The sequence below is a fragment of the Osmia lignaria genome, chromosome 16, assembly GCF_051020975.1.
Source record: "Osmia lignaria lignaria isolate PbOS001 chromosome 16, iyOsmLign1, whole genome shotgun sequence".
NCBI classification, from domain to species: Eukaryota; Metazoa; Arthropoda; class Insecta; order Hymenoptera; family Megachilidae; genus Osmia; species Osmia lignaria.
This window is the reverse complement of record NC_135047.1, coordinates 7,583,741-7,609,147: the sequence shown is the minus strand read 5'-3', so window position 1 is coordinate 7,609,147 and position 25,407 is coordinate 7,583,741. Positions and strand designations below refer to the sequence as shown.

Sequence of the window (25,407 nt, the reverse complement as noted above, 5' to 3'; positions counted from 1 at the left end):
GGGACGCGCGTTCGATTTGGATTCTGGTACACGTAGTAGTCTCGGGAACGAGGGAATTTTGTTGGGGGCGGAGCGAGCGAGGGTACGGGAAGCGATTGTAACCGCAAAAAGTGCCGATACAGTCGAACGATGTCCCCTTTAATTTATATGCAAAGCGGTCCATTGAGCATATTGTTATTTTAATTGATCGAGTCGGCCGGGCCACGGTTTTCGAACATCGCCAATTTGATTATACGCGTTCTCTCGCAATTTCCAGAATCGAATCGCAGACGGGGAGGATTTATTCGCCTCGCTTGTTCCACAATTCTCAATTCCCTACGATTCCTCCCCTGCTTCTCTCTGCCGAGATATTTTAGCCGAAAAGATTTCAACGAGATCAGGGCGCGCGTAGCAGCGAGGCTGCAGTCTGCACCGGGAAAGTTCCCGGCGGACGGTGCAACGACGAGGGGGGCTGAACCATCTTCCCATGGTCATTGATCGTGACTAAAAGACCCATCCGTTATAAACGCTCAACGGCACTATTGGATTTTTCCATCAGCCGGCTCGGGAATAGCGAGTCGAGCTCGAAGGTGTAAGGGTGGATTATTGTAGCGTATGGGTTGATGGGTGAGTACGAAGAGTTGTGTCACCCGAGGGTGGCCGACTTCGCGTTAACTCTGTCCTCGCTACTCCAGCGATACCGAGATATTTCACTAACTCGAAATTACTCCTTTCCCTGAAGGTTCGCTGCATTAAGCTATAAACGAAAATTGAAACAAATACGTCTATCGACTTTACGAATTTATGGCGGCGTCGCGACGCGACCATTTTTCAACGTTTCAGCAAAGGGAACTGGTTTTTCATTTTTTCTAATTGCCTGATTTGCCGACGCGTAGGCGGACCAATTCAGTGACGCGTTTAATATATAATTACCAGGTTGTTCGCTCTAACCTATTATTGCAATTTATGATAATTAGAGTAGCTGGAAGCATCGACTGAGTATATGCGCGCGTTGGCCTCCATCAACCGCACCGTGTTTATTTTCGTTGCGTGGTTATCGCGGGGCAACGAGTAACAACGTTAATTTCCTGTTTACAGCGTGGTTATTACGGCCCAGTGAGCAACGAGAGATCCATGCCGCGAATACACCGGCTTCCTCTCCAATTTCTTCCGCTCAAACATCGAACGATTTTAATTTTCACGATTTTCGCGGCAGACAGAGTTCATCGACGATTCCTTTCGTGGTCGTTAAACAACTTTCGATGGATACGTTTTACGTTCCTATAATAGATGTATTCCCGCGAAAGTGTTTTCACGAGAAAGTGGAAGGAGGAATCGGTTTCAAACACGGGGAGGCGCATATGGCAAGAAACTCCGTTCACGATATGCAGTGGAACCGCTCGATAGAAACGGTACGTGCGATCCGTCTACTTATTCGAGTAGGCTATTCGAAGCAGCCGGTTCTCTCTTCCCATTCTAATGATGGCAGCCGCGCGCGTCGCGATTTCGATATTGGCACGGTTTGCGACTCCGACAGACTTCGATTCTTGAATCTTTTAGGGGGATGGGAAAAAATCCTTGTTACCGTCTGTCCCTCGAACGATTTGCCTCGTCGAGAAGACGTTAACTGTTAGTCACCGAGGGCCTCATCTTCCTTACGACGGCACCTCGAGATTGGTGGGAATAAGTTACAAGAAGTTCCAACGTACGACACAAGATGATTTCCCCGGTGGCATTCGCTTCTCTTCCTCCTTACGCTTCGGTTAATCGCCGGCACGATTTGCCGAGGCTCGGTTGTTCCTCTTCGCGTTGCACCACGCCAGTATGCACGCGCCAGTTTCATAGTCTCGTGAACCATCCACGAAATTCAACCTCCACCTCCTTATCCTCTCGTCGCCCTCCTAAGAAGCCAACGTTTCGCTAGCTTGCATTTCCAAAGCAACCCTCCGGGCGTCGGATGGAGGTGAGATTCGCAGCGAGGATCCGACGATTTATTTACACCGAAACGCAGGCATTTACAAGGGTAAAGTATTTAACTTCCTCCTCTTGTTATCTTCATCCTTATTGAAAAGGACTTTCGTTTTCTCGAGAACCACTCGTCGCGGAGAATCGAGGAAAGCTTCAATTTTCATCGCACCTTTCTATCCCCCGTCGAAAACGATCAGAGAAACGACGGATTATTTCGCGGCGGATCCGAGGATCTGGCAATTTTACGATCGAGCTTTCTCCAAGAAAATGGTAACAGCGCGAGAATGAATGGAGCAGTGAAAAAAAAAAAAAAACAAGCGACACCATCTCATTTCTCTGTTCGCTAGATTAAGTAGGAAAATTTATATCGATCGCGACGATAACGCGTCCCTCTCTGTCCCTCTTTCCATTTCCCTTTCGTGCTATTCCATCCCGTTTAGCTGTCTCGTTTCGTCGTGACGGTGGTCTCGATTCGTTTTCAATTTTGCTCCTCAAATATTAGTCGAATCTTGGAGCGACCTCGGATCCTTTCGGTGGCGTAATTGAACGAGCGGGTAGCATTAACGAGAAATTAGCCCGGACGAGCCACCGAAACTCTGCAATCTGTGCCTTTGCAATCGCGTTTCCAACTACGTGACGAACGGGTCTGCGAGGGGTAAGGGTTGGAAAACCTCGAGGAATTCTCGTGGACGATCTTAGTCCGATACGAAGAAGATAGAGGAAGGATAGAGGCGAGCAGCGTTGCAGTTTCCTTAAAACTTCTCGAAAACGAGTCCCTCGCTGACGTACGATACCAACGATAAAAAGCTTTTTAACGGAAACGTGTTGCAAAGTAGAGCGTAATCCCTGAACTAGCGCGATACGCTTACGCTTCTTCTCATCCTCTGATTTTTCTTACTTTTCCCGAGATTTTTATTCCCGACGATAATAATTTTTAATTCTTTCCCTGTTATCAATTCAGCTGCATCGAAAGGATCGTAAATTCTCTTCTTCTTTTCCCCCCCTGCAGGTTCGTTCGCGTTCTACAACGATAAAAGATACGAACGTAGCTATTATCGAAACGTTGCGATCGATCGACGAGCCTCGAGTCTTATCGCAAAAATGAATTGGCGCCGTTCGAAGGGGTATCGCGTTTCGCATCCGATGCGATGTTGAAAGTTTGACGCGTTCGATCGATGATTCGCAACGAATCCGCCCGTTCTTCGAACAACGAGAAACAAACGGACGATGCATTTCGGATAAAGCCGAACAGCGTAGGAAAAAGGAAGTCGTGAACCTCCCATTAAATTCGTGTCGATCGAATTCGCGACAGGAACGGAAACGCGCCCACCTTGTTAACGACGCGCATTGTAATTACAAGCGTCGCTTCAATTAGCAGCCATTCGCGTTCGCGTCTGTTTCGTTTGGGATGAAATTCAGATGAATTTTTAGCAACTCTCCGTCTGACCAAAACGGTTAATTAACATGGATGGAAAGGTAAAAAATAATCAATTTTTTATAAAAGCTTTTTAATTTCATTACAGCCTTTCTGTTATTTATTCATCTTTACGGGTGAACCGTGTCGGCGTTCATCAGGACGATAACAGCAACGAAAGAAATTACAAGTTTATTCAAACTCTTCGCAAGATTGCGCTTTCCAGTGACCTAATATTCGTTAAACAATGCAGAATTTACAGCACAATAAGGCTGTCGTTTTCTCTTTGCGGCTGATAAAAACTGATGATGCGCTTTCAGCGCCGGCATCTCTTATCCTGCTGAATAATCTCGAGGGAAGGGAAGAAAGAAATCAAGAAAGAACCCGTCAAAAGTTTATACACGATGCAACTCGCTACGTTTATTCTTTACTCGGAAAGGTTAAGATTCTCTTAACGAGTTGACTTGTTGCGAGTTTGGAACTTGATGCGTCGTTCTTTTCGTTTTTTGCTGCGAGTATCTAGCGAGAGAATTTCAAAGTTACATCCAGGTCGTTATCGAAATTCCGTGATATAGCTTGTCGAGAGAAGCAACAAAGAGCTGCATCGTTGTTGAAAGAACCGTCGCGATCGTCGCGTTACAAGAATTTCCTTTGCGATTCTTGTTACACGAACGATCGTTGTTCGAAGTGTTAATTGGCGTTGCTCCTTTCGCGGCCGATTTCTTTCCTATCAAGGAAAGGGCTCGTTTTCTAAAGATTCTTGTCAGCGAGGAGACCGTTTGTATCGCTCCATTTCTCGCTCGATTTCTCATCGAAGATTCTTTTCATGAGAACGCCGGGGAACAAGGCGGATTGGACGGTTCGCCGTTAGGCGCGGGTACTGGTATATAAACCGGAGAAGATTAAATCCTCGAGAGCCGGAGAAAATTGATATCGTTTTCGAATCGAGGAGATAAGCTTTAGACGTTGCTAGTTGACCGAGCCGGTAATGGAAAACGTCAAATAATCCGATAAACGTTGCCTCTCGTCGGAAAACGCGTGGGGTGGATGGTCGACATCCAAATTCAATTGCCTGGGGGAGGCTAGCGAATGCGCGATTAAAACCAAGGAAATTATATTAATAACGTTCGTTAGGGATTTGTTTTGTGAGCTCGGAAGAACCTTCATCGCAGTCCAATTCGTGCATCAATTTCAATTTCAATTTCAACGTTTAAAACGAATAATAGCCGTTCGGGGAGAAGTTAGAACCGGTGATACGGTTGTTTGCAGCCGCATTATTTAATAGTAATCGTCGCGATAGAATTCGCAAGGGGGTGTATCGTGCGACCCTCGATTTGGGTTCAACGCACGTGCGAGTTCGCAAACTCTCAGAATGTATTATGTTCGAAATCGTCGGCGGAGCGATGGATCGAAGGGAAATCGTGCGAAATCTCCACGGGTCGAATTATAAAACTGTCCTAGGTTCTACGCTCGAATCGGCAGGAAGATATAAAAGAAATTACATTGACGGTTGAATTTCGTTCGAGACAACGATATTCTTTCTAAACGCTCCTCGGAGAGCCATTCGTTTCGAAGGAAATTCTGGTAATAGAGCGGCGCTTTTCCGACCGAACAAGCGGATATCACGCCGTCGTTAAGACACGGTATTAACTTTTGGAAGCTGCGATCGTTGTACAGAAACGGTATCGCGTTTATCCTAAATTTTAACTAAAATTCTAACTCTTTCCTGGCGAATAACGGTGGCATCGGATATCTGTGCCAGAAACGTTTACAACGGTGTTCTGTAGAGTTTCACGCGCGAAGAGGGGACGCATTAGAAAGGATTTCTAGGACACGAAGAAAGATAAGGGAACGTATAGCGCGGTACTAGTGTCCAGATAGCGAGCGTCGCGCGTGCATTATGCGAACAGTATACTGTTTTCGCGAACAAAGAGCGGATGACGGAAACGACGAACCTGAAAATCAGAGCTACAGCTTAGAATACGCTTGGATATTATTATTTCACCGTTTTTCTGCAATTTCCTTTGCTAAGGAAAGTTCGTCCGGCAAGGAGAATAGAATCGTCGATGCGATCGCGTGCATTCACGTACGCCCCTTCTGCGGCTGTATGACATACAAATTAAACGAGACTCGGAATGTTAATTACTCGATTAGCGCGGCACACGTGCTAGCCAGCCGCGTGATTTATGACTTAGATGCGCCGTGGTAATTGAGGCTTGGCAACATTAATGGCGAAAGCTGAATCGTACCGTACCGCACCGCACCGCGTTCTCGTCGCATCGATGAAGAGAACTTTATTAGACATTGTTCCGATTATCAATCGTTACAGAGTAACGCCTTGTTCGTTTACACCGAGATCATGATTTATACGCGTGGCACGCGTCGTCGATGTCCTGCGATTTCCAACACTTTTACCATATTGAAATTGCCGATGCGATCGTAACTTGATCGATCGATCGGTCGATTTTCTGGAGAGGAAAGCCCTCGACAGCTCGGACGCTCGTGTCCTACTAATCTCCGGAAACACGCCGCTTAACCGTTTCACAAGCACGCATGCTATGCGCGTAATTCTCCGCTTAATGGGCCGCTTTCCTCGCTAATTTTCCTCGAACCGTACTTACCCTTATAGGCCACCTGTCCGAAATGGCTGCCTGTAAACTGGCCAACATCCAGTCTCCGAAACGATCAACGTCGTTTCCTCCTATCATCCTGCCAACATCCACCCTCTTACTTTCGCTACGTTTAACTCCCCCTGATCGCGTTGTTTCGATTTTTAAACTCTCGTATCCAGGGTGTTGGAAATGCATTTTCCTACGTAACATACGTCACCAGGGTAAAAGAATAGGATAACCATAAATTTCCTATCGAACTTGCAATTTCCCGTTGCACGCGGCTTTTCCCCGAGCGTCTGTCATGCTTACGAACGTCGGCTGTCGCGGGCGAAACTGTTTCGATGCTAAATAATTTTCGGAAGCTTGCCGAGTGCTCGACGAAGTTTTACATAATTACATACGCGCGTTCGGGCGTGCAAATTTATAGCAGCCTAAAATAGCGAGAGAAACGTGTCGCGAAAGTGAATTAAAGGGAGCGAGTTCGTCGTTACGAACGCCCATTGTAATAAAATTTTCTCGAGACGACGCGATGGCGCGACGGCTTCCTCCCTCTCTCGTTACTTCGTCCTTTTCGTCGTTTAAGCGTTCTTTCGTCTCTCGTTCGCTCTCGATGAAACGCGACGGTGTCTCGGGAACCAGATTCCACGGAACTCGACCTGATCCTCGTCTTCCTTTTCGTACAGAACCGAGCCATATCCTGGCGTACGCACTATCTGCCTTCCCTTTGCAACGAGTTTCACCGACTGTGACCAACGTTCGCCGCTTTATCTCCTCGCGAACCGCGTATCTTTGCGCGGCTCCTTTCAACATCCTGCGATTCGAATCTGCGGAAACATTCAGCTCCGGGGAAGCTTCCGTAACGTTGCCTCTGTGAATCTAGAAGTTATTCCAAATCGACGAAGAAGCGTCGGTGAATGTTCGTTTGCCCATCGCTACGATCTCTAAGTGATACGAGTCAACGAAAAGCGCGTCTATTTTTCAAAGAAAAGGATGCAATTCCCAGTCAATATTAATCTTTTTCAATTCTGCCGGTTGAATTTTATTTTATTTTGTCCAAGTACCCCTCAAGGATTCCGAAATTTTCGGAAAAAGAGGATTTTTCTTAGCATGGAAAGTCGGTCTAGAAGTACCGTGAAATATACAAAGAAAGTTTTATTTAAATCCCGATCCAAGCTCTTTCACTTTTCTTACACTAGTTCGTCAGTCGTCAACGACGATCCGCTTCTTAACACGGGAAGCGCATTAGCGGAAAAGGCGTGACAGAAAGGTAACGCGAGTTGATGCCTGTTATCGTAAACGAGCCAGAGATAAGCTAGGTAGTTTGCTGAAATCAGCCCACTCGTCTTCCTCCCGTTTCGTTGCTGTACAGTCGAACGAGTTTCAAAACAAGCATTCGAACAGAGACAGGAGAGAAAGAAGAGAGGAAGGTGAACGTAACACGAGGGCATCGAAAAGGAAAGTCATTTAACGAACGCTTTTGCATTACGGAACAATGGCATTAACGAGTAGTCAACCGATCATCCCTGCACGTTGCATGCTCGTCACGTACCACGTCGAGATCAACGAATTACCTTCACCATGAATTTCCGGCAGCGGCCAACCCGTTCCGTCGCTGACACCGCGCGTCTTCTTTCAACGTCGAAGAAACGCGTTATCGTGGAATTTCATTGGAATCGAACGAGAGTTGAAAGCATGGAGAGAGGTGAAAAGAGGGAAAAGTATAACGAGCGCAACGAGCCGAACGCATCGATTTCTAACGACACCCCAGAGAACGAACGAGCGCGGCGCCGTTGTCGAAATCGATTTAATTACCGAACCCATTAAGGTAATTGCTCGAGGAGGTGCAGCTTTTTTGCCGGCGATTTCACGTCGCGACGCGTTTGTCGGTTACTCGATGAAATTGCGCGTCCCGGAAATAATTTCATTTCGATATACGGGTATCAAAGGTTGGCGGATTTCGCGAGATTACAGGGATGTCGGATGGAAAAGCGCGTCGCTCTATAATTGCAGTTCGCGTCACCGATCAAAACTCTCTTCGCGGAAAAGTTTCGAGACGTCGATTAAACGAGGACGAACTTTTGTTCGTACGTGTCGCAACGTCGTTGGCTTTCGTTGTCGCACGGACATGTTCCGTTTTCCATTCGAATTGGAAAGCCGAATTTATCTCGTGCGATTTGTTCTCCTTGATAACGTCCTCGATTTATGGGAAGGCATTGAATCACAGCAGCGTTTTATGCGGACCGCATTATTAATTTCAAAGAATTAACATTCAATGGTATTACCCGTGGGCCAGCAAACGCTGCCGGCATCGATACGCGCGTCTGATTAACGGGAAACGTATCATTGAAATTTTCATGCGATATGCATACTGCGCGGTCGGTAATTAATGAAACCGCGTGGCTCGTCGATCCGAACATTTCCCGACCAATTCGATTGGTCGACGCTTATTCTCACGTTTTACAAGATACGACACTCGGCAAGTCTGCACAGGTGCCGACAATTATTTTACAGCAGAGGGGAGCGTACGTAAAGCCACGAAATTTCGTTTGCATCTCCCTCTTCTGTTCTGTCAAAGTTTCACTAGCTACAGGGAAAATCGATAGACTCGGTTCGGAGTCGTTAAAGAAGGATTACGAACAGCTCGAAGGAAAGGAAGTGGAAAAACACGAGGGGGAAAGGAAAAGGGAGGGTTTTCCTTGATTCGCGGTATCTCGATTCCAACGTCGCGTTACGATATAACAGGTGGTGTCCGATTTTAACCCCCGGGGCTATCATCTTCGTGGTAACTTTCTTCTTTCCGTCCGTCCTTCCTTCCTTCCTTCCTTCCTTCCTTGTTTCGGCAAAGATATTGCGCTTGCCGGTCAGGAGTCGAGAGGCTTTCAACGTCGTCCCCGACTCCTTTTTAACTGGCAGAAATTTCGCGTTCGCGAAAGCATATTCCCAACAGAAGAAGTTTCTTCGTTGAGGGTTGCTCGGTACATTTCCCAAAGAAATATTTTGCGGCTTCCTTCCCGCTGGTCCGGGGCGTCGTGGAAAATTCGTTTTTCTCTGGAAGAAGAGCCGGAACAGTTCCCTCCCTCGTTCCTCCTCGCGTCTCGCGGCAGCCGGCCGACCGAGGAGCGTACGCTTCGCGACTCCGCTAACTTTTCCTCCGATCCCTCTCTCCGCGGTCCCGGAAAACTCCGTCACGGTTGCCGGGCTAATTCCGTGGCATTTCCCGCGCCCCGTTAACCAGCTAATTGCGCACCTTCTGTCTACCCCGTCGTCCACCGACAACCTAGCTGCTAAGCTCGCTTCCCTAACCCTTCCCTTCCGCTCTACGCTTTCCTCTCGCCACCCACCTCCGGCTCTCTTCCGATCCTTTTACCTTTCTCCGTTTTCCAGCCACCCAGACGTCGCTGAAACGCGCGAAACGCTTAATTACTTGTCCTTCCTGGCCCTCCCTTACCTTTGAGTTTAGCCACGCTTTTCAAATATCTCACTGCGAACCTCCGCACTCGTCCGCGAACACTCACGGATCTTTCCTCGAATCTCCGCAGAGTCTCAACCCCTTTTCGCACGGATCCATTTCCGCTTCGAGGAGCAGCTCGAAAAATGTTTGCCAGGCCTCGTTATCTCCAGGGAGAAAATTCTTATCCGTCGATTTTTCGATTATGCGAATTCGATGGTACGATCGCAAAGGCAGGCAGAGTCGTAAAATTATGCAACGGTGTTACGTTTTCAAAGTGGCTCTCGGTGACGCTCATTACGCCCGACGGAAACGATATAAAAGATTCGTGGTCGATATTCGATATCGCGTCGCGGTTACGACGAATGCCGGGACACCGTTTCGAAACAGTGGCAGAAACTCGTAAAATATTTTACGAGCTTTAAGGATTACGAATGATCTCGGCCATTTTCCGTCTCACCGCGAAACGCTTCGATCAGATTCGTTTCGATTCGCTTGTTGCCTTTTGTTCTCCGTTTCGCTGCTTCCCTTTTCACCCTATCCGCCCATTATTCCCGCCGGTAATTTGTTTCTGAATACATCGCAACCGCGATAATCCGATACTAATAACCGCTGGGGAGGTAGGGTGCTTCGATCGTACGCGGTCCGAGTCAAAAGCGAACGTAAACCTTGCTGTCATCGGGATTATCGAATTTCGCGCAAATCTGCGTCGCGATCACCTCTGTCGAATGGTTGATATTGAAAAATTTACGCGGAAAAGCGGAGACGGAGACAAGGAAGGGATTTGAAAGTGGAGAAGGAATGGAAAACGAAGGGGGGTGCTGATAATGGAGCATTCCCTTCGGTTGGCCGCTACGATAGCAGCAATAATAGGCGAACCCGTGTACGCCGGTGATCCGAGGTCGAGGAAAATTGGATTCGAAATCGAATTTGTTCGATTTTATTTCTGGCAGACGATGAAAAACGTGAATTTACCAGGGGAGGGTTCCCTTCGAGAAGCAGAAGAGACGTTCTCGCCCGGTATCGATTCATGATTTTCCACGTGGCTTTTTTCTCTTTCACGCGCGGAAGGCAGCCAGAACGGAGAGGGTGAAACGAATTGCCGGGTGTCGGCGAACGAGGGAAACTGAAATTTTTCGGTAGCACGGCTTTCCCTGGTACTCGTCTAACCGTCACGCTCGACGCACGCTTCTCAAAAGCGTCGCCTCGGTGACTTATTTAGCGGCGCGAACGAGTTTCTCTCGGCTTTCAAATATTCGATGCTCTCGCAACAGAGGCGGCAGTATTTTTCCTCGCCCCGACGCGACGCGGCGTTCAGATTTGCGGCGCGCTTTCAGTGACCGACATATCCTTCTCGCGCTGAAAGAACGCAATCCCGCTGAATGGACCGTCGTCCCGAGGTTCGTGCTGGAAAAAAGCGGCTACCTCTCGGCGAGACCGGAGGGAAGAGGAGAAAAGGAGAAAAGGAGTGTACCCTGCATTGACTTCCGGGGGCTGGCATAGCGACGCGTGCACAGAATTGCGCTTTCTTTTTATATCCTTTCCACAAGTTCGATATTCCCGAAAGTTTGCGCTCGCAGCTGGCATACAGTTGACCGGTTGCATTTAGGCAGACATCTGTCGCCCGGAAACTGGCAAGTCGTGCGTTTAACGGGGAAGCGCAGCGACGCGACGCCGTGACCGACGGCGCGCTGCGTCGTTACGCTTTCGAGCGTGTCCCCGTGCACGGAATCGGAATAACCGCAAATCCCGCTTGCAGCTTTACCCGTCAAGTCTCTCGACGTTCAATCGAGCCTTTGCTTCTACAATTTCGTTGTTACGCTCGGTGAAATATCACCATCTACCGCGATTATCCATTTGCGTCTTCCGTTTTAAGATTTAAATCCACGCACGGATAATGGAACATTATTACTCGACGAGTATCGTGAAAAATATGCGACTAAGCGGATTCCGGTCGCGCTTGGCCAAGTTTGTTCGAATAAAATCCCAGCTGCTTTCTCTCGAGCGAGATCTTCTTTCGCGGGCGGTTCCACGACTTTGCCGCTTTCCCCTTTATTCGACCGGATGGAGCGTAAAGCCGGAAGCCAGCCGACCAGCCTCTAATACCGATGCAAATGCAACCAGGCTTTCGCGGCGACGCGACGCGACACCGCTTACCGAAAGTTACGCTCGTAGAAGCGTTTATACCGGTTGATCGTTTTGTCGGTTCAAGCGTGAAACCTATAATCCGTTTATCCGGCACGAGCAGAAAGATTTCCGTTCCGAGTTTCACGGCGCGGAATCAATCGAAAAACAGCTTTTCCGTTCTCCCTGCGGTGCAGTCGGGCGAAAACTCGCTGCTTTATCGCCACGATGTCGCCTAATTCGCGATACCATTTTGCTTTCCCCTCGAAACACGCGCCGCGACCGTGTTTAATAGACACTTTTAAAGCCTCCAACTTTGTTTCTTTCTCTGGAAACTCTTATCGGTGGAACCGACCCTCCGACGAGAACGGTCGAATTCGAAGTCGGTGTTTAATCTCTTGGAACGTTTCTCAAAGTTACTCTCCAACTAGTTCCCGAAGAAGGGCGTTCCGAAACCTTTTTCTTTTTCAGTAGAGGTCTTTTACGACCGACTCCCGTACCGGGCTACCGATTTCGAATTTCGAATCTCGTAAGACTTTGATGGAAAATTGTGTCTGGAACTGTGTCGTCGCAGGGATAATTGTCGCGTAAAAGTTTCCACGTCACAGGGCGGACAATGAATCACTAGGAATAAAGGGACAGGATCGGGCGGAATCGTTTTACGGCTTTCCATAAATATTGAAGAGAAGCGAGAGAATTTAATCGGCGTGCCACGGTGGGGGAGGATAAGGAGACTCGAGGTTGTTTTAATCCGATGGCGGCGGATCGCGGCGCATGAACCGGAGCGAAGCGCCGACAGGAAGACAACTTCGTTCCAGGAAAGTACGATCGTGGACTCCGATGAGAAGAGACGGCGATGCCTCGGTATCACGAAAGACATAAAGGCAACCTGACGCGTTCCATTATAGCGACGTCTACGGTGTAGCTATCAGCGGTAACGTACCAGCTGACGCGGCAATGCAAACGCTGCTTTTCTACCTAACCCAAACACCCTCCTTGCCCTTTGCTCAACCGTGTTACATCCGATGCACCACCTATGCGTCTCTTTCTCTTCTTCGTCTCTATCAGATGTAACCATTTGCATTTTACAACTAACCGCGGCATTCAGATTGGACCGGCTGCCAGAGTAGTTAACCAGAAACGGTGCCCTGTCGTTATTCTTGATCTCGGCCACCATTTGACTCGAAGCACTTGGGATTAAATTAGAGCGGATTTTGAAAATTTGGAGAAAAAGTTTTCTTCGGTTTAAGTACCGTTTCCCTGTTTTGTTAACTCCTCCTCGCTGTGAGGACTTAGCTGGATATATAGATAGTTCTCGTTTCCGTCGTTGAGTAATCTGCGACCGATTATCTCGACTCGAGTCTGCTTGCAGATGGTCCCAACTTGCGACAATACAGACAGATCTTAATATGCATAGTTTCTTAAGTACCAACCAAGTTCTCTGCTCGTTTCAATTATAACGTCTAAAAGCTCTAAGACTCCAGGATGTACTTGGGTGTATATCGAGTTACAATTTCCCCTGGTGATACTGTACATTCGTAAGGGTTGCCGATATTGGTCATACGTCAACAATGTGTTCGACAAATATAACTGTTATTTACGTGAACCAACTAGGGTAAATATATCGTATATTTAGTGCATGATATGAATGAAAGCTGTTGAAACATGTCAATATGATTTTTTATTTAACCATTTTGGTAACGAAAATGGTCAAACATTGATAATTGCAAGAGCCAAGATTTCCATACATTTTTTATAATTTTCCCTTGCATTAATAATTAAAATCTTAATTTACTTAAACAATTGTAATTTCAATTTGTATAGCCTGGATTTTACAAATCATGAAAATGAATATTGTTAATACCTTGCCCTACAATATCGTGTCATACTCGTGACGCAATTTACTGTTCAAATGTGTTAAATTTGGTTGGTACTTTTAGTATAATTGAATTTTGAGTTTAATTATAATTATAATTTGCTCGGTCAAGGATCGTTGATATTTTATTTTTCTTTATTTGTTTCAAAATTGAAGCAATAAATTGTTAGCTCTGTCTGACGCAACTATCGAAAAAATCATAAGCGAAGGGGTTAATCCGGTAATAGAGGGCTGTCCTTTACCCTAGGTGGACGCGAATCGAACGCGTTTGTAAATCGAGTTTATCGAGGATACGCGAAATAAGGTGTTCGAATGGCGAAGCACCTGGAACATTGAAAGGGCCTTTGTACCAGCGTTTACGAAATTCGCCGTCGTAAATTCAACGGCTAGGAAAGATCAAAGCCCTTCTTCGTTCGTTGCTCACTCGCGACCCTTCCACCTTTTGCGTTCGTCGAACACCGAACACCGGCCATGCCTGCACCCTCTTATTCCCTCTTGCTTCGTTCTTCCTTTTCCTCGTTGCACAACCGAAATCTACATTATTCATGTCTAACGAACGCGTCGGAGAACGTCGCTCGTTGTTTCACTTTTTTCACGATCGTTTCATCCTTCCTTCCATTCTTTTTTCTTCGTCGAGTGTTGGATCGATGATTCTAGTTTCGAAGGGAAGAAAATCGCGATTCTTGCGAAATTATTTTTCCATCGCAAGGCTAATTTCAAGTTTCAAATCGCCGGTAGAAACGAATCGAGCGCGGCTTATGTAGAGAATTATCGGTGTCTCGTAATTTGCAGCCTATTGAGAAATCCTTGGAGCTCGGTTTCGCGAAACTTCCTGCGGATTGAACGACCGTTAAGTAGAACGATCCGCCGTGTTAAAGCAACCGTGAAATATTATCGAGCGAGCTGATAACTCAGCCTCGATAATGGGTTTCCGGTTCGAGCCAGCTTACCTCCCGCATTACCATTTTGTTTTTTAATTATTCGCCGCTGCTTACGCGAAGTTGGCGAAAATTATACGTGTACACGTTCGATCGAAAGTTTATTTGTTTAAAGTCGGCGAATCGTAAAGCTCGAACTTTCTCTGTTCGGCCATGTATTTCAAAAATTTTCGACGATTCGAAACCGAGGTTTTTTGAAACGCTCCGAGTTCTCTCTGCTCTGGCATCCGGGATCTTTCCTCGATCGATTCCATTTCGCTCGTCGGTTTGTCCCGTCGATAAGAAGAAGAGTAAACGGTGCGGAAACAACACGTCGGGGCGACGGAGGATAGAATCGACGAAGGATTTTACCGAAAGGAGTCGCGAAGCGTGTTCGCCTTGATCCAGGCTTCTCCGGTCTATTTTTCCAGTCCGCGAATCCGAAGCGAGTTTCACGCGTTTCCCTCTTCGATAAATATTTAAGCGATCGAGATTCGTGGCGGGAAGGTTCAATGTTTTTTTTATCCATGTCGGCCATTCTGTAAGGTCGATGTTTACAAGAAGTTTGCTCGACATTCAGCAGTCGCTCTATTCAAACTTGTTTCGTCACCGAATAGCGACGAGTCGTTCCGTTCGCTTCATTCGCCGGTTGGAATCGCTCTTCCGGTCCTCGCGACTGAAAGAACATCGCTTCTTCTCGATGAATATCTCGAAAGCTTTCGAACGATGCTTGATTCGAGACAGAGCCTTTCGATCCAACGTAGTTTCGACTTTCCGCCACGATTTTCCATCAATTTTCCCGACAAAGCTGCAACGTAGATTTATTTTTCGCGCTTGACGAGCTCTTTCGAACGAAACGAAGTAGCGTACCTACGAAAAACGTGTACGTTCGTAACTTGGCGCTACTGAAACGATTAGAAAAGATCACGAACCGCCAGGGAATAACGTCGTTACCGAACGGTTCGTTTCGCCAGCTCGTAATGTGCTTTTTTCAGTTGCGGCAAAATTCTATTTACGAGGATCGCTTCTAAGACGAAACGAAACATCGATGATCGTAAGCAACGATCGAAATTTTCTTCGACGATAAAATTTCCTTTTTACAGGTGAAAACACGCGAAACGGGGTTAAAGTTTCTTTGTTGAGAAGAGAAGCCGGTTCGCTGGAAGAAAACGCGGAAACTAGTTTATCGCGCGATAGCCACGCGATCGGATGTGGCGGGTAATTTTCCAGCGTTTTTCCTTCGCGATCAATCGCACTAATTCGTGCAGTTTCCTACCTCCGAAAACGAGGCTGCACCGTCGGTCATTAGGTTCGTTTCACCGGCCTATCCGATTTCAATTAGGCTAATGATTTCAGCCGGATATACATCATTCTCGTCGAGACAGGTTTCGACTGAAATATTTTACCGTGTATTTACTGGATTGGATTTACCAAAAGTTTTCCCAGGCTTTTCGACATCCAACGCGTTCCGCCTCGCCTATTCGACTGCCGGAAAATTAGTACGCCGTGCAATCTAGCGCCGTTGAATTGTTATTTCCAGCATCGGTTACCTCGCCGATGTTCGTTTCCTGTCAAACTGACATCGAGTACTGAAAAAATCATTAAGTAGAGGAAAATAAAGGATGCGCGAAGCTGCGTAACATCGAGGCAAAGCTCGTTCAATTTCGACAGCAGTCGAGGGCGCTTGTTCTTTGTATCGCAAAGTTTACGGTAACGCACAAAAGCGTTGTTCCTCCGTCGTCTCCGCTTTCTACCGAATTACGTCTCACAGAAATAAGCGAGGAGGAAGTCGCGCGCGTCGAAAAGAAAGAAGAAACATCCGGATTTCGTGGATGCCGAAAGAACGTGGTTTTTGTTTAACGCTTTCGGGTAGCGTCGATGAACAAGAGAAAAGGACGGTTTGGCGCAGCTTTTTCCAAAGTTTTTCCGGTTTATTGAGACAGAAAAGAAGAGGGAAGAAAGTCGAGCGGTAGAGAGAGAGAGGGTTGAGGGAGGCTGGTCGACGAGAAAGTAGGAAAAAAAAAGTAACGGGCGTTAGAGGGTGGTGGTGTAGGTGTTGTGTAGGAAGTGGCGCGAACACAAGGAGCCCTCGCTCGTTCGCTCACCCTCGAGCGGATCGACGAACGACGCGGACAATGCGGAGTGCCGAGGCGCACGGATGCTACCAACGAGATAGACAAAAGCCCGGGAAAGAATTAATGGCGGGCCGAGTCTTTCGCGCCGCGCCCCGCCGTTCCAAAAGCCGACGCGTACCGAATCTTTCAACTCTTGCACTCGTTGCGCTGGCTGGCCGACTCCTCTTTTTTTTCATTTTATCTCTCCATCCATCGCCATTCGCTTCCTACCTCGACGCATCCCTGTAAACGAGTTACCGAGCCCCGACACGGCGGTCTTGTCTACCGTTAGCTGAAAGGAAAGGATGGAAAGAAAATAGGGGTAGAATCGCGGAAGGTTGGAGGTGAAATTAAGTGGTTTCGCATCGAGAGAGAGAGAGAGAGAGAGAAAGAGGACGAGAAGGACGACGCGTTTTTCCCAGCCGGTGATTCATAGGGAAAAGAATATCGAGAACCTCTCGACCACTCTGTTTCTCATCTTCATCCCTCCCGATCCTCTCTCGTTCGTGAATTTACGATCGGGTCGCGGGAAAGGCAGGAAAAAGAGCGGCGGCGGAAAAGGATGCGCGCGGAATTAAGTAATTTCGTTCTGACAGCCGGCAGTTTGCAATCTTCCTCTCCCTTTTCCGACCAGATTTAAACGACCAGATAAAACTGATTTATTAAGAAGAGGATCCGTTCTAGTTCGCGTGAAAGCTCGAGCAGGCTGGTCGACGTTTCGCCGATGAAACGTTAAATTAATCGAAATTCATTCTGGGATACGAAACGATGGACGTTCATTTCGGATCGCGTGTCTTTTCGTTTCGCGCGGCGGACCTTCCGCTTGCGGTTCTCCACCTTGATTCTTCCGATTTCCCGTGCAGCGAAATTCTCCGCGCAATCACGCTCCCATTGTGACAATGGCGGTATTAAAACCGCCTGGTCGTTCGGCTAAAAACAAGTTGCAGCCAATTTGAAGGGTGCATAGAATAAAACGTGGCTTCTCTATCGGACGGTATGTAGCGCGCAAACGCGTTACGTCAACGACGATGTTGCTCGAGACAACGTCGCGCGCTGGTAATGATCGTTCTCCTGGCAATTCCCGTTGCAATACGTCTCGCGAATTTTCCTCTCGAGATACTCGATCAACCGAAAACCGGCAGAACGCGAGCAGAAATTCGTTCCGCCATGAACGATTGCCTTCTTCTTTCGAGAGGGCAGAGAAAAATAAACGAGATTAGGCCACCGTGACAATGTTGTCAGTTATAACATTATCATTTTACAACAACTTGGCTTTATGGTAGGTCTACAAGAACTAATCTTCTCTGTTACCATCAGTACCTTTGCATTTCATCGTGCGTTCACATCACCCAATTCTTTTCTAATAGATCCACTTCGTAACGAAATACGCGAACGAAACTAAATGCGAGAAAGTAAGAGGGATATCGAATATCGCTGTGTTTCATTCTGTCGTATTTCGTACAATTTCAAAAAAATCTGTTACCAATGTCCTGATATTCCTTTACCCGTTTATTCGTTAATCGACGAGTAAAAGGGAGATCAGGTTTAACGAATCGAGGGAAAGCTGTCGAAAGTTGACGTTGTCGGGGTGTGTTTGCAACGTTCATATAGTTGTCCTTATACCGAACAGTTTCCGAGATGGTCCGAGGTTTGAGAGTCGACCCTCGTTTAATTGCTTTATCGAACATCAAACTATCCATTCCAGGGTAACCGCAGACGTTTACCCATATTCCAAGGGTTCACGAAGCTTTACCTTTCTCCATTCAGAGAGAAGCGACACGTTTTGCCAACGTTTCGGGCAAGCGTATCAGATCGGATCGTTTCGGTTCGGTTCACTGGATCGAAATGTCCATCGATTAAATTAAAACGTCGCTTTCGCGTAGCCTGTTGCGAAGAATGCTATTGAACTTCGTTACTTTTACGGACATTGTTTGTTTGGGACGTAACCGGGCTGATGAATTTGTCCTGGACAGCGATAACCCTTGAATACCGAATCAACTTCTCGTTAGCGTCTTTGAAACGCAACCCTTTCCTTTTCCTTCTCGCGGTTCGAGCGAACGCCGGAAGTCTCGCAGCCGCCTACCTTTCAGAGCTTCACGAAGCCCCTGTTATTCGCACGCGCAATTTTTCTCGACGAACGCACGCCGTATCCTCGGGGAACAATATTTCAGCTGCGGGGAAACAACGTTTCGGAGCGCGCGGATGAGATTACGTTAAACCGAATCGATGGTCGGATGAAAGCCGTTCTGGATTCGAGGAGAAATGGTGGTAAAACGATAAACAGAGGGGGGATACATTCTTTATCCCGGGATCTCGTTCTCGATCGAACACGCCGTTGCTGCTGGAATTTCGATGCGTTTGGTGGAATAAAAGATTTTGTAATTGCCGCGGATCAAGATAGGGAGCAAGTTTACGACTTAGACGTGAGTGCGTTCGCGATTCCTACCGCTGTAAATAATTTCCTCGAACGTGATGCCTGAGTTTTATTCGTTTTAAATAGCTGACAAATCTTGTAGCTTTCTTAGCGATTCACGTATGGTAAAGGTAGGCGAACGACGGGTATACCTGCGCCTTCTACGATGGGGGCTGTACGGGGCGTACACAGGAATATTGGAAAACCGCCCCAAACTCCTTATTGGCATTTTCGCGTCCCCGCCTTGGTACGTTGCCTTCCAAAAGCATTTTCGAGGAAACGTGCGGTAGTCATTTTGGAGGTAGGATGACGCGAGTTGTTAACTTGCTTCAACTTGCTACCTTGCCGTGCGATCGAACTTCTTGCTACGTTTTAATCATTATTACGTTACATGTATGAACATCATTTGTAGCAGACTGATAATTAAGCTAACGATCATTTTGTTTTTGTTCGAAGGAGAAACGCGTGGAGCCGAATGTCCGGAGGATAGCGTGAAAGGAGAGAAGGGCGAATGCAAATGCGCGACCGGCTGTCCACCGGTCGAATGTCCATCGGGTGAACGACCGCTGCAGGTGAAGCCAGCGGATCCCGATACGCCCGGTAGCTGTTGCGCCCGTTACGATTGCATCCCGGCAGGTAAGAAATTGTCGCAAATCTCTCGGTTTCTCGAGAGGCTTGACAGAATTTTGGCGATCGAGCCTCGAAAAGCCAGCCTGTTCGCCAGCGCTGTCCGTCTTTCCTTCCTTTCGACGCGTGCAAACCGTCCGATAGATCGCGAACGCGGGTGGTATTCTACGTAAAGAGTTCTGGCAAACGGTACGGCCTCTCGACGCCGCGCCGCATCGAATAGTAAGACAGAGTAGACTTAGACTGGCAGAGGGGCTCTGTGTTGAAAATGTCGTTTTTCCTGCGAAAGACTCTCGAGGATCCGAGCGGTGTCCCGAGAACAGCGTGTTGACGGAAGACGGAGGGTGCGAGTGCGCACCTTGTCCACCAGCGAGCTGCCCGGCCGGGCATCGTCCGGTTCAAGTGAGGGCTGCCCTCGATCGCGAGTCACCCGGTAGCTGTTGCCCTCTGTACGACTGCAGGCCCGCAGGTAATTACGAAAGCTCGTCGTAATCGTGGCTCGCTTTCATCGCTCCCCACGCTTCCATCGATTTCATCGGTATCATCGGCTCCATCGGTCACGATACAACCGCGTGCCAGTCCCCGACGATGCGTCCTTCTCTAACGGATCGATATCGAGCAATCTCCTCCTCCTTTCTGTCTCTTCTTACCTTCCATACTCTCTTGCTCTCTCCTCTCATAGGTCACCGTTCTAATCGTTGATTCAACCGGAGAACCGCTTCGTCGTTCCCGGTACACGTTCCACTCCGAATCGACCGCCCGCAAACTACATACCTACACTCTTTCTTTCGACCTTTCGATCCAAGGCGGTGTGGTCGTAGAAAATTCCTTCGCCAACCGAGTTCTCCCGATTATAATCGAGCCAACCCAAAGCTCCGACTGATCCCCGGTTCGTCCGCTGGAAAAAGACTATCGAGTTTCGAGTTAGCAGGGCAAACTTTCCATCTACCTGTTGAATTTTAACGAGTCCGTTCTTATCTCGCGGTCGCGCGACTCCCTAGCAAACGCGACGAAACTCGATAGTGTCCGTTTTCATATTTAATAAACGCTCGGTAACGTGGCTCGTCTCGGCTACGATTACCGGTCACGATAATAGGCATGTTTGCCCACCGAAAAATGATACTATTTCCCTTCCACCCTCGCGCTTCGTCGACTCGTAGCGATCGAATTAACCTTACGATTTCGTCTGTACCTCCTGTCGAACGGTATTATTCGTAAGAGCAGTACCTTCCTTTTCCGATATCAAACAACCACGCCGTTCGTTTGACTAGCTACGTTTGCGTTTGCTCGGTCTGCCTATCGAATAACGGTGCACGATGGACGAGAGAGAGATCCTTTCGAGGAAATGTCGTTGGTCGATCGAAACCTCGAGCCGGCGACGCGGAGAACGAGACGCGATCGAGCTGCTAAAACGTACACGGTATCGAACACGGGACGCGTTTTGCATTGCAGAATCGGTGTCGTGGGTAGAGGCGACCAGCGAGGAACCACCTAAATCGACGAAATACTGCATATACGAGGACAAGGCGAGGAAGGTGGGCGAACGATGGCAACAGTCGGACTGCGAGAGCTGCGTTTGCCAGGAAGACGGAGTGTCCTGTCATCAGCCGATGTGTAAATCCTGCGAGAACGCCATCCCACCGGATCCTGGCGAGTGTTGCCCTCATTGTCCACCACCGACCAACTCCACCCTTCCCGAGTCGGAGTCGCCTTGTCGGACGTCCTTGGAAGGATGCGCGTTGACCTGCGAGCATGGATACGCCAACGGGGAGAACGATTGTCCCGTATGCAGCTGCCTCGAGCCCAAGGTACCTTCGAACCAGCAACTTTTTGTTGTTCCCGACGTCTTCCGACGATAACGATCCGTGCAATTTGCTTTCAGGAGGACGGCAACGACGATTCCAGTACCGATACCGACAAAATCTGCCCCGAACTGCCGCACTGTGGCTTGAACTGCGACCTCGCGAAAGACGAGGCAGGCTGCTCGGTGTGCGCCTGCGAAACTCCGCAAATTTTCGACCAGCCTACGAACGACAGCGTGTTGATCGACGAGACAGGCAAGAAAATCTGTCCGGAAGTAAAGTGCGACCTCCACTGCGAGCGGGGATTGGTGATGGACGAGAACGATTGCACGTTCTGCAAGTGCAGGGAACCGGACTCGAGCTGTCCGCCTCTGATCGGATGCAGGAAACGGTGCGCCTTTGGATACAAGACGAACAAACGCGGCTGTCCTGTAAGTACATCGGTGTCCTCGAGACGTCTGCATTTCCTCCAACGAAATTCGTATAATCCTCTTTGTCCGCTAGATATGCCGCTGTCGAGCGTCCTGCACGGACCATCTGAACGAGACGCATCCAGAGGGATCTACCTGGCGTCCGAATTCTTGCACCACCTGCACCTGCGAGGCCGGAGGGAGACTCAGTTGTAGAGAAACCGTCTGCTCGGTGGCTTGCAAGGACCCTTTGCCTCCGAAACCGGGAACTTGTTGCCCCACCTGTCCAATTACGGTAAGTTTCCTCTTGTAGGATTGTTTTATAAAACGACACGGACATGGACACGGATCAAATCCTTTTTTTCAATTTTTCCACAGCCCCTGAAGGAGAACGAGGCGCACGGTCATCACGGCGGGGCAAAGGGTTGGGGCACCGTGCCGATCACCCTGATCGTCATTCTCACCCTTCTTTGCGTGCTGCTGATCGTCCACATAGTTCGCAGTCGATTCCGTGGACGACTCTCACCCTCGGACGCCTCTTATTCCTCCTACCCTCCGCAGTACTACAAGTGCGTGCCGGCTTACGACACGCCGATGCATCGAAACGAAAAAATCGTACCCTTGTAAAAGGGTAACAGGCGATCCGGTTAGAAGAGGGCGAGAGGAGCTTAGGTCGTCCTCTCGCCGATACCGCGGTATCGTTGCTACGAAAAGAGACAAGTACCAGCGGATCGAAGGCGAAAATGAAGGTGAAATAGATAACGTCACTTCGAATCCTCTGTTTCGTCGATCCGTGACAGCCGAACGGTGCGAAACGCCACGGGTATCCTCAGCGATTTCGAATTCAACCCGTTTACATTCGGCTGAAAATACCATACGTATGTAGAATTCTCAGTATTATTATCGTTTGAAAATATCAGACGGTATTGCGGACAAAAGAGAAGAAGAGAACGAAGAATAGAGATGCTCGTAACACGATTGTCGAAACCCTCTTGATCCCCCTGAGTCGATGCGAAAATGTCGCGTTCTAATTCGTAAATTATAATGCTAGGTTAATTAACGTGGAGAGGTAAGAGTAAATAATATCGGTATCGATCAACTTGGTAGAAGTAACTCGATCGAGAATCCTTGTAGCAGAGAGAAAGAGAAAGAGCGAGCAAGTGATAACAGAGAGAATCAGGCGTTTTATTAATCGTGTAGTATTAGCTCCCTCGATCTCTGGACCATCGTTGCGTTCCGCGTTACGACAACCGACCTCCATAATTCCGTTGGCAGTGCAGGTAATTACGAGTTCTGCTATTTCCGCGATTTACAACGCATCGAAGCTCTCGCTGAAAAAAATACGGCGAGGGTAAAAATATTAATCCGTGTCTCAAAAGAATATCTTCTTCGCCGGAGGTCATTTATCATGGTACTCCGCGCGACGGAGCCTTGGTTTCACGTTCGTTTTTGCGTTAGCACCTTGTTCCACCAGCAACTCTTTCGTTTCAAGGCGGATTAAAGCGAAGCGCTTAATTTGTCATCGAGGACCAGCGACGTGAAGAAAAAAAAGGAGGAAGAAGCTTTTCCACTTGTACACCGCTCGTTAGAACGACGAACGCGATAGATTTAATCCTAGGCTAGCCTTCGGTTACTGTGTTACTAGACTGTTCCTATGTTTAGTTTATCTTTTCTCTTGCGGGAATTTTGGTAGGTACCTTATCGTACCCCGTTGTCAGAGTACGAGCTTTTATATCAATTTCTAAAGAAGATTTAACACCGTCTTCCGCGACCAGAAACCTTAAATTTTTCTACGGTTTTTCTACAGTATACGTTTCCAAGAAAACAATGCTTCCCCGCGATTCGATAAGGCGTGTCTTAATTTATTATTCAAACAACGAGCATGCAGTTTATTTTTTAAATTAGATAAAACGCTAAAAAGAATCGGAGCGTCGAGTGTCCGGCTCTGATCTCGATTCGCTTTAATTTTATTCGTCGTCGCGTTTTACAAAAGCGTTCCTTCGTGCCGCTATGCTTTTTAGATCCGATAATCGTCGACGACGTATACATAATACATATATGTAAGATAGCCTGGTACACCGTTCACGAACGAGGGAGAGAGAAAGCGAGGGGGATATAACGAGTGCGTGGCTGTGTGAGAGAGGGTAAACGATATCGATGGAATGGGTATGCAAAGACAAACGTTTAACCCTTTGCGGACGAAACAATTCCAAGTGCTCGATTATTCTTCGCTTCGACTAAATGAAATCGTGTATGGATTTATCGGTCAGCGAAAGGGGTGAAGGTAACGAAAGGAACGTAAGTGAAATTGACACTTTAGCTCGTTGCTACGCGTTAATCGTGAACCGTGATCGTTGCGTAACGCGAATCGAAGGTAAAATTGTTTGGTCGTGCAAACGTAAACTAGAGACATATCCGTGTGCTTGATCAGGCGCTGCGCGCACCTGAGACTCGCGTCTTATCATTCCTCCTCCTCCAAATGAACGCGTACATACGTATATTTTTCCAATGCGACACTCTCGTCTTATTCTGTACATCTTCTCTAACCGTTTATCGTCTAGTAATACTAAAAGATAAGGAAAGTGTGTTTGGGTGCGTAGCTGTCGTTATAACGTATGTACCTTACCTACCATACGTATTGTTGCGCCGTGGTGTGCCTCCGTAGGACATTGTTTTATTTTTTAACAATTATTACACACGCAACTTTGACAGCTGTAAAAAATTTTCTTTCTAAGGGCAGCTTTTCACAGCGTCGCAACAATAGTATAAAATCATCGTCGATAGATTGCAGACTGTATTTCGTACGTGTACAGATTGATTTATATTATCTCTGTTCAGAACGTATTTCCATAACGTAGTCGTTCCTATCATTTTTATGGATAGTCGTGTCAACTTGTATTTAACTTCTTTATTTCTTTCCAATCTGTATGAACGGATCGGTTATACTGTACAGGTCGTTTCAAAAAAGATGTCCAATGTGAAAACACAAATTTTCATCCGTTATGGTATTAAGGGATGAAAAATTGCAGTTTTTAGGGTAAATCGTTTCTGATACAGTCTCTTTATGGATAGCTCTATATAAGCGGCTGTAAGAATATTTGTCTGAAGGAATAATATCGATCAGTGTTACCTCGAGGACAATACGTATCGACGAAGGTCTCGACCGTTTCTTGCTGTTTACTGTGTGCAACTCGTTCTAGCAATAGCAGTAAGTAATAAAACGTAGCAAACAGGCGGCGTACGCAATTTCGACCACACGCTATTTCGCGGGGAAAAGAGGGCGATTCGACATCTCCAGGCGCGTTTTCTTCGGGATTAAGGACACGAGGGAACTCCTCGAGTCTGGTACATATTCGTTTTAGGGATCGTTGTTCACGCTCTCCCATTGTTGCGTAACAGACCTTTCGACGATTGTACACGTAGAATAACGTGTAAATGGTGGGATTGCGAGCCCCGAGACCCCAATAAAAGGAATCCTAGCGTATTTGCCGAGGTAGCCAGCTCCGGATGCGGATATCCCACGGTTTTCCGGTACTTCGATCCCCTATTTTTCACGGATTCCTATGGACTCGCATCGCGATAGAGAAGAATAGACAAGAAAGTATCCTTACCCCAAAGGGAATGGATAGGTAAAAATAAACGGACGGTCGGTCGATCCCGTAGGACAGGACGAAACAAGATAGCAAAGCAAACGAGCCAGAGA

The 25,407-nt window shown here is 47.6% G+C and overlaps 1 protein-coding gene across 6 annotated transcripts in view; it reads left to right on the top strand.

The window, feature by feature from the left end:
• cmpy (crimpy) overlaps positions 1-24,644 on the top strand; it is a 107,761-nt gene extending 83,117 nt beyond the window's left edge. For 5 of the 6 annotated variants that reach the window (XM_076692978.1, XM_076692977.1, XM_034317266.2 and 2 more), the window contains 6 exons: positions 19,322-19,501; positions 19,782-19,961; positions 20,945-21,300; positions 21,375-21,725; positions 21,799-21,999; positions 22,083-24,644. In XM_076692978.1, coding sequence (XP_076549093.1) covers positions 19,322-19,501; positions 19,782-19,961; positions 20,945-21,300; positions 21,375-21,725; positions 21,799-21,999; positions 22,083-22,331 — 1,517 coding nt within the window. In that variant the 3' untranslated portion in view covers positions 22,332-24,644. The remainder of the gene's footprint in view (positions 1-19,321; positions 19,502-19,781; positions 19,962-20,944; positions 21,301-21,374; positions 21,726-21,798; positions 22,000-22,082) is intronic. The other variant, XM_034317268.2, reaches the window with a different exon arrangement.
• Positions 24,645-25,407: the final 763 nt, after the last annotated feature.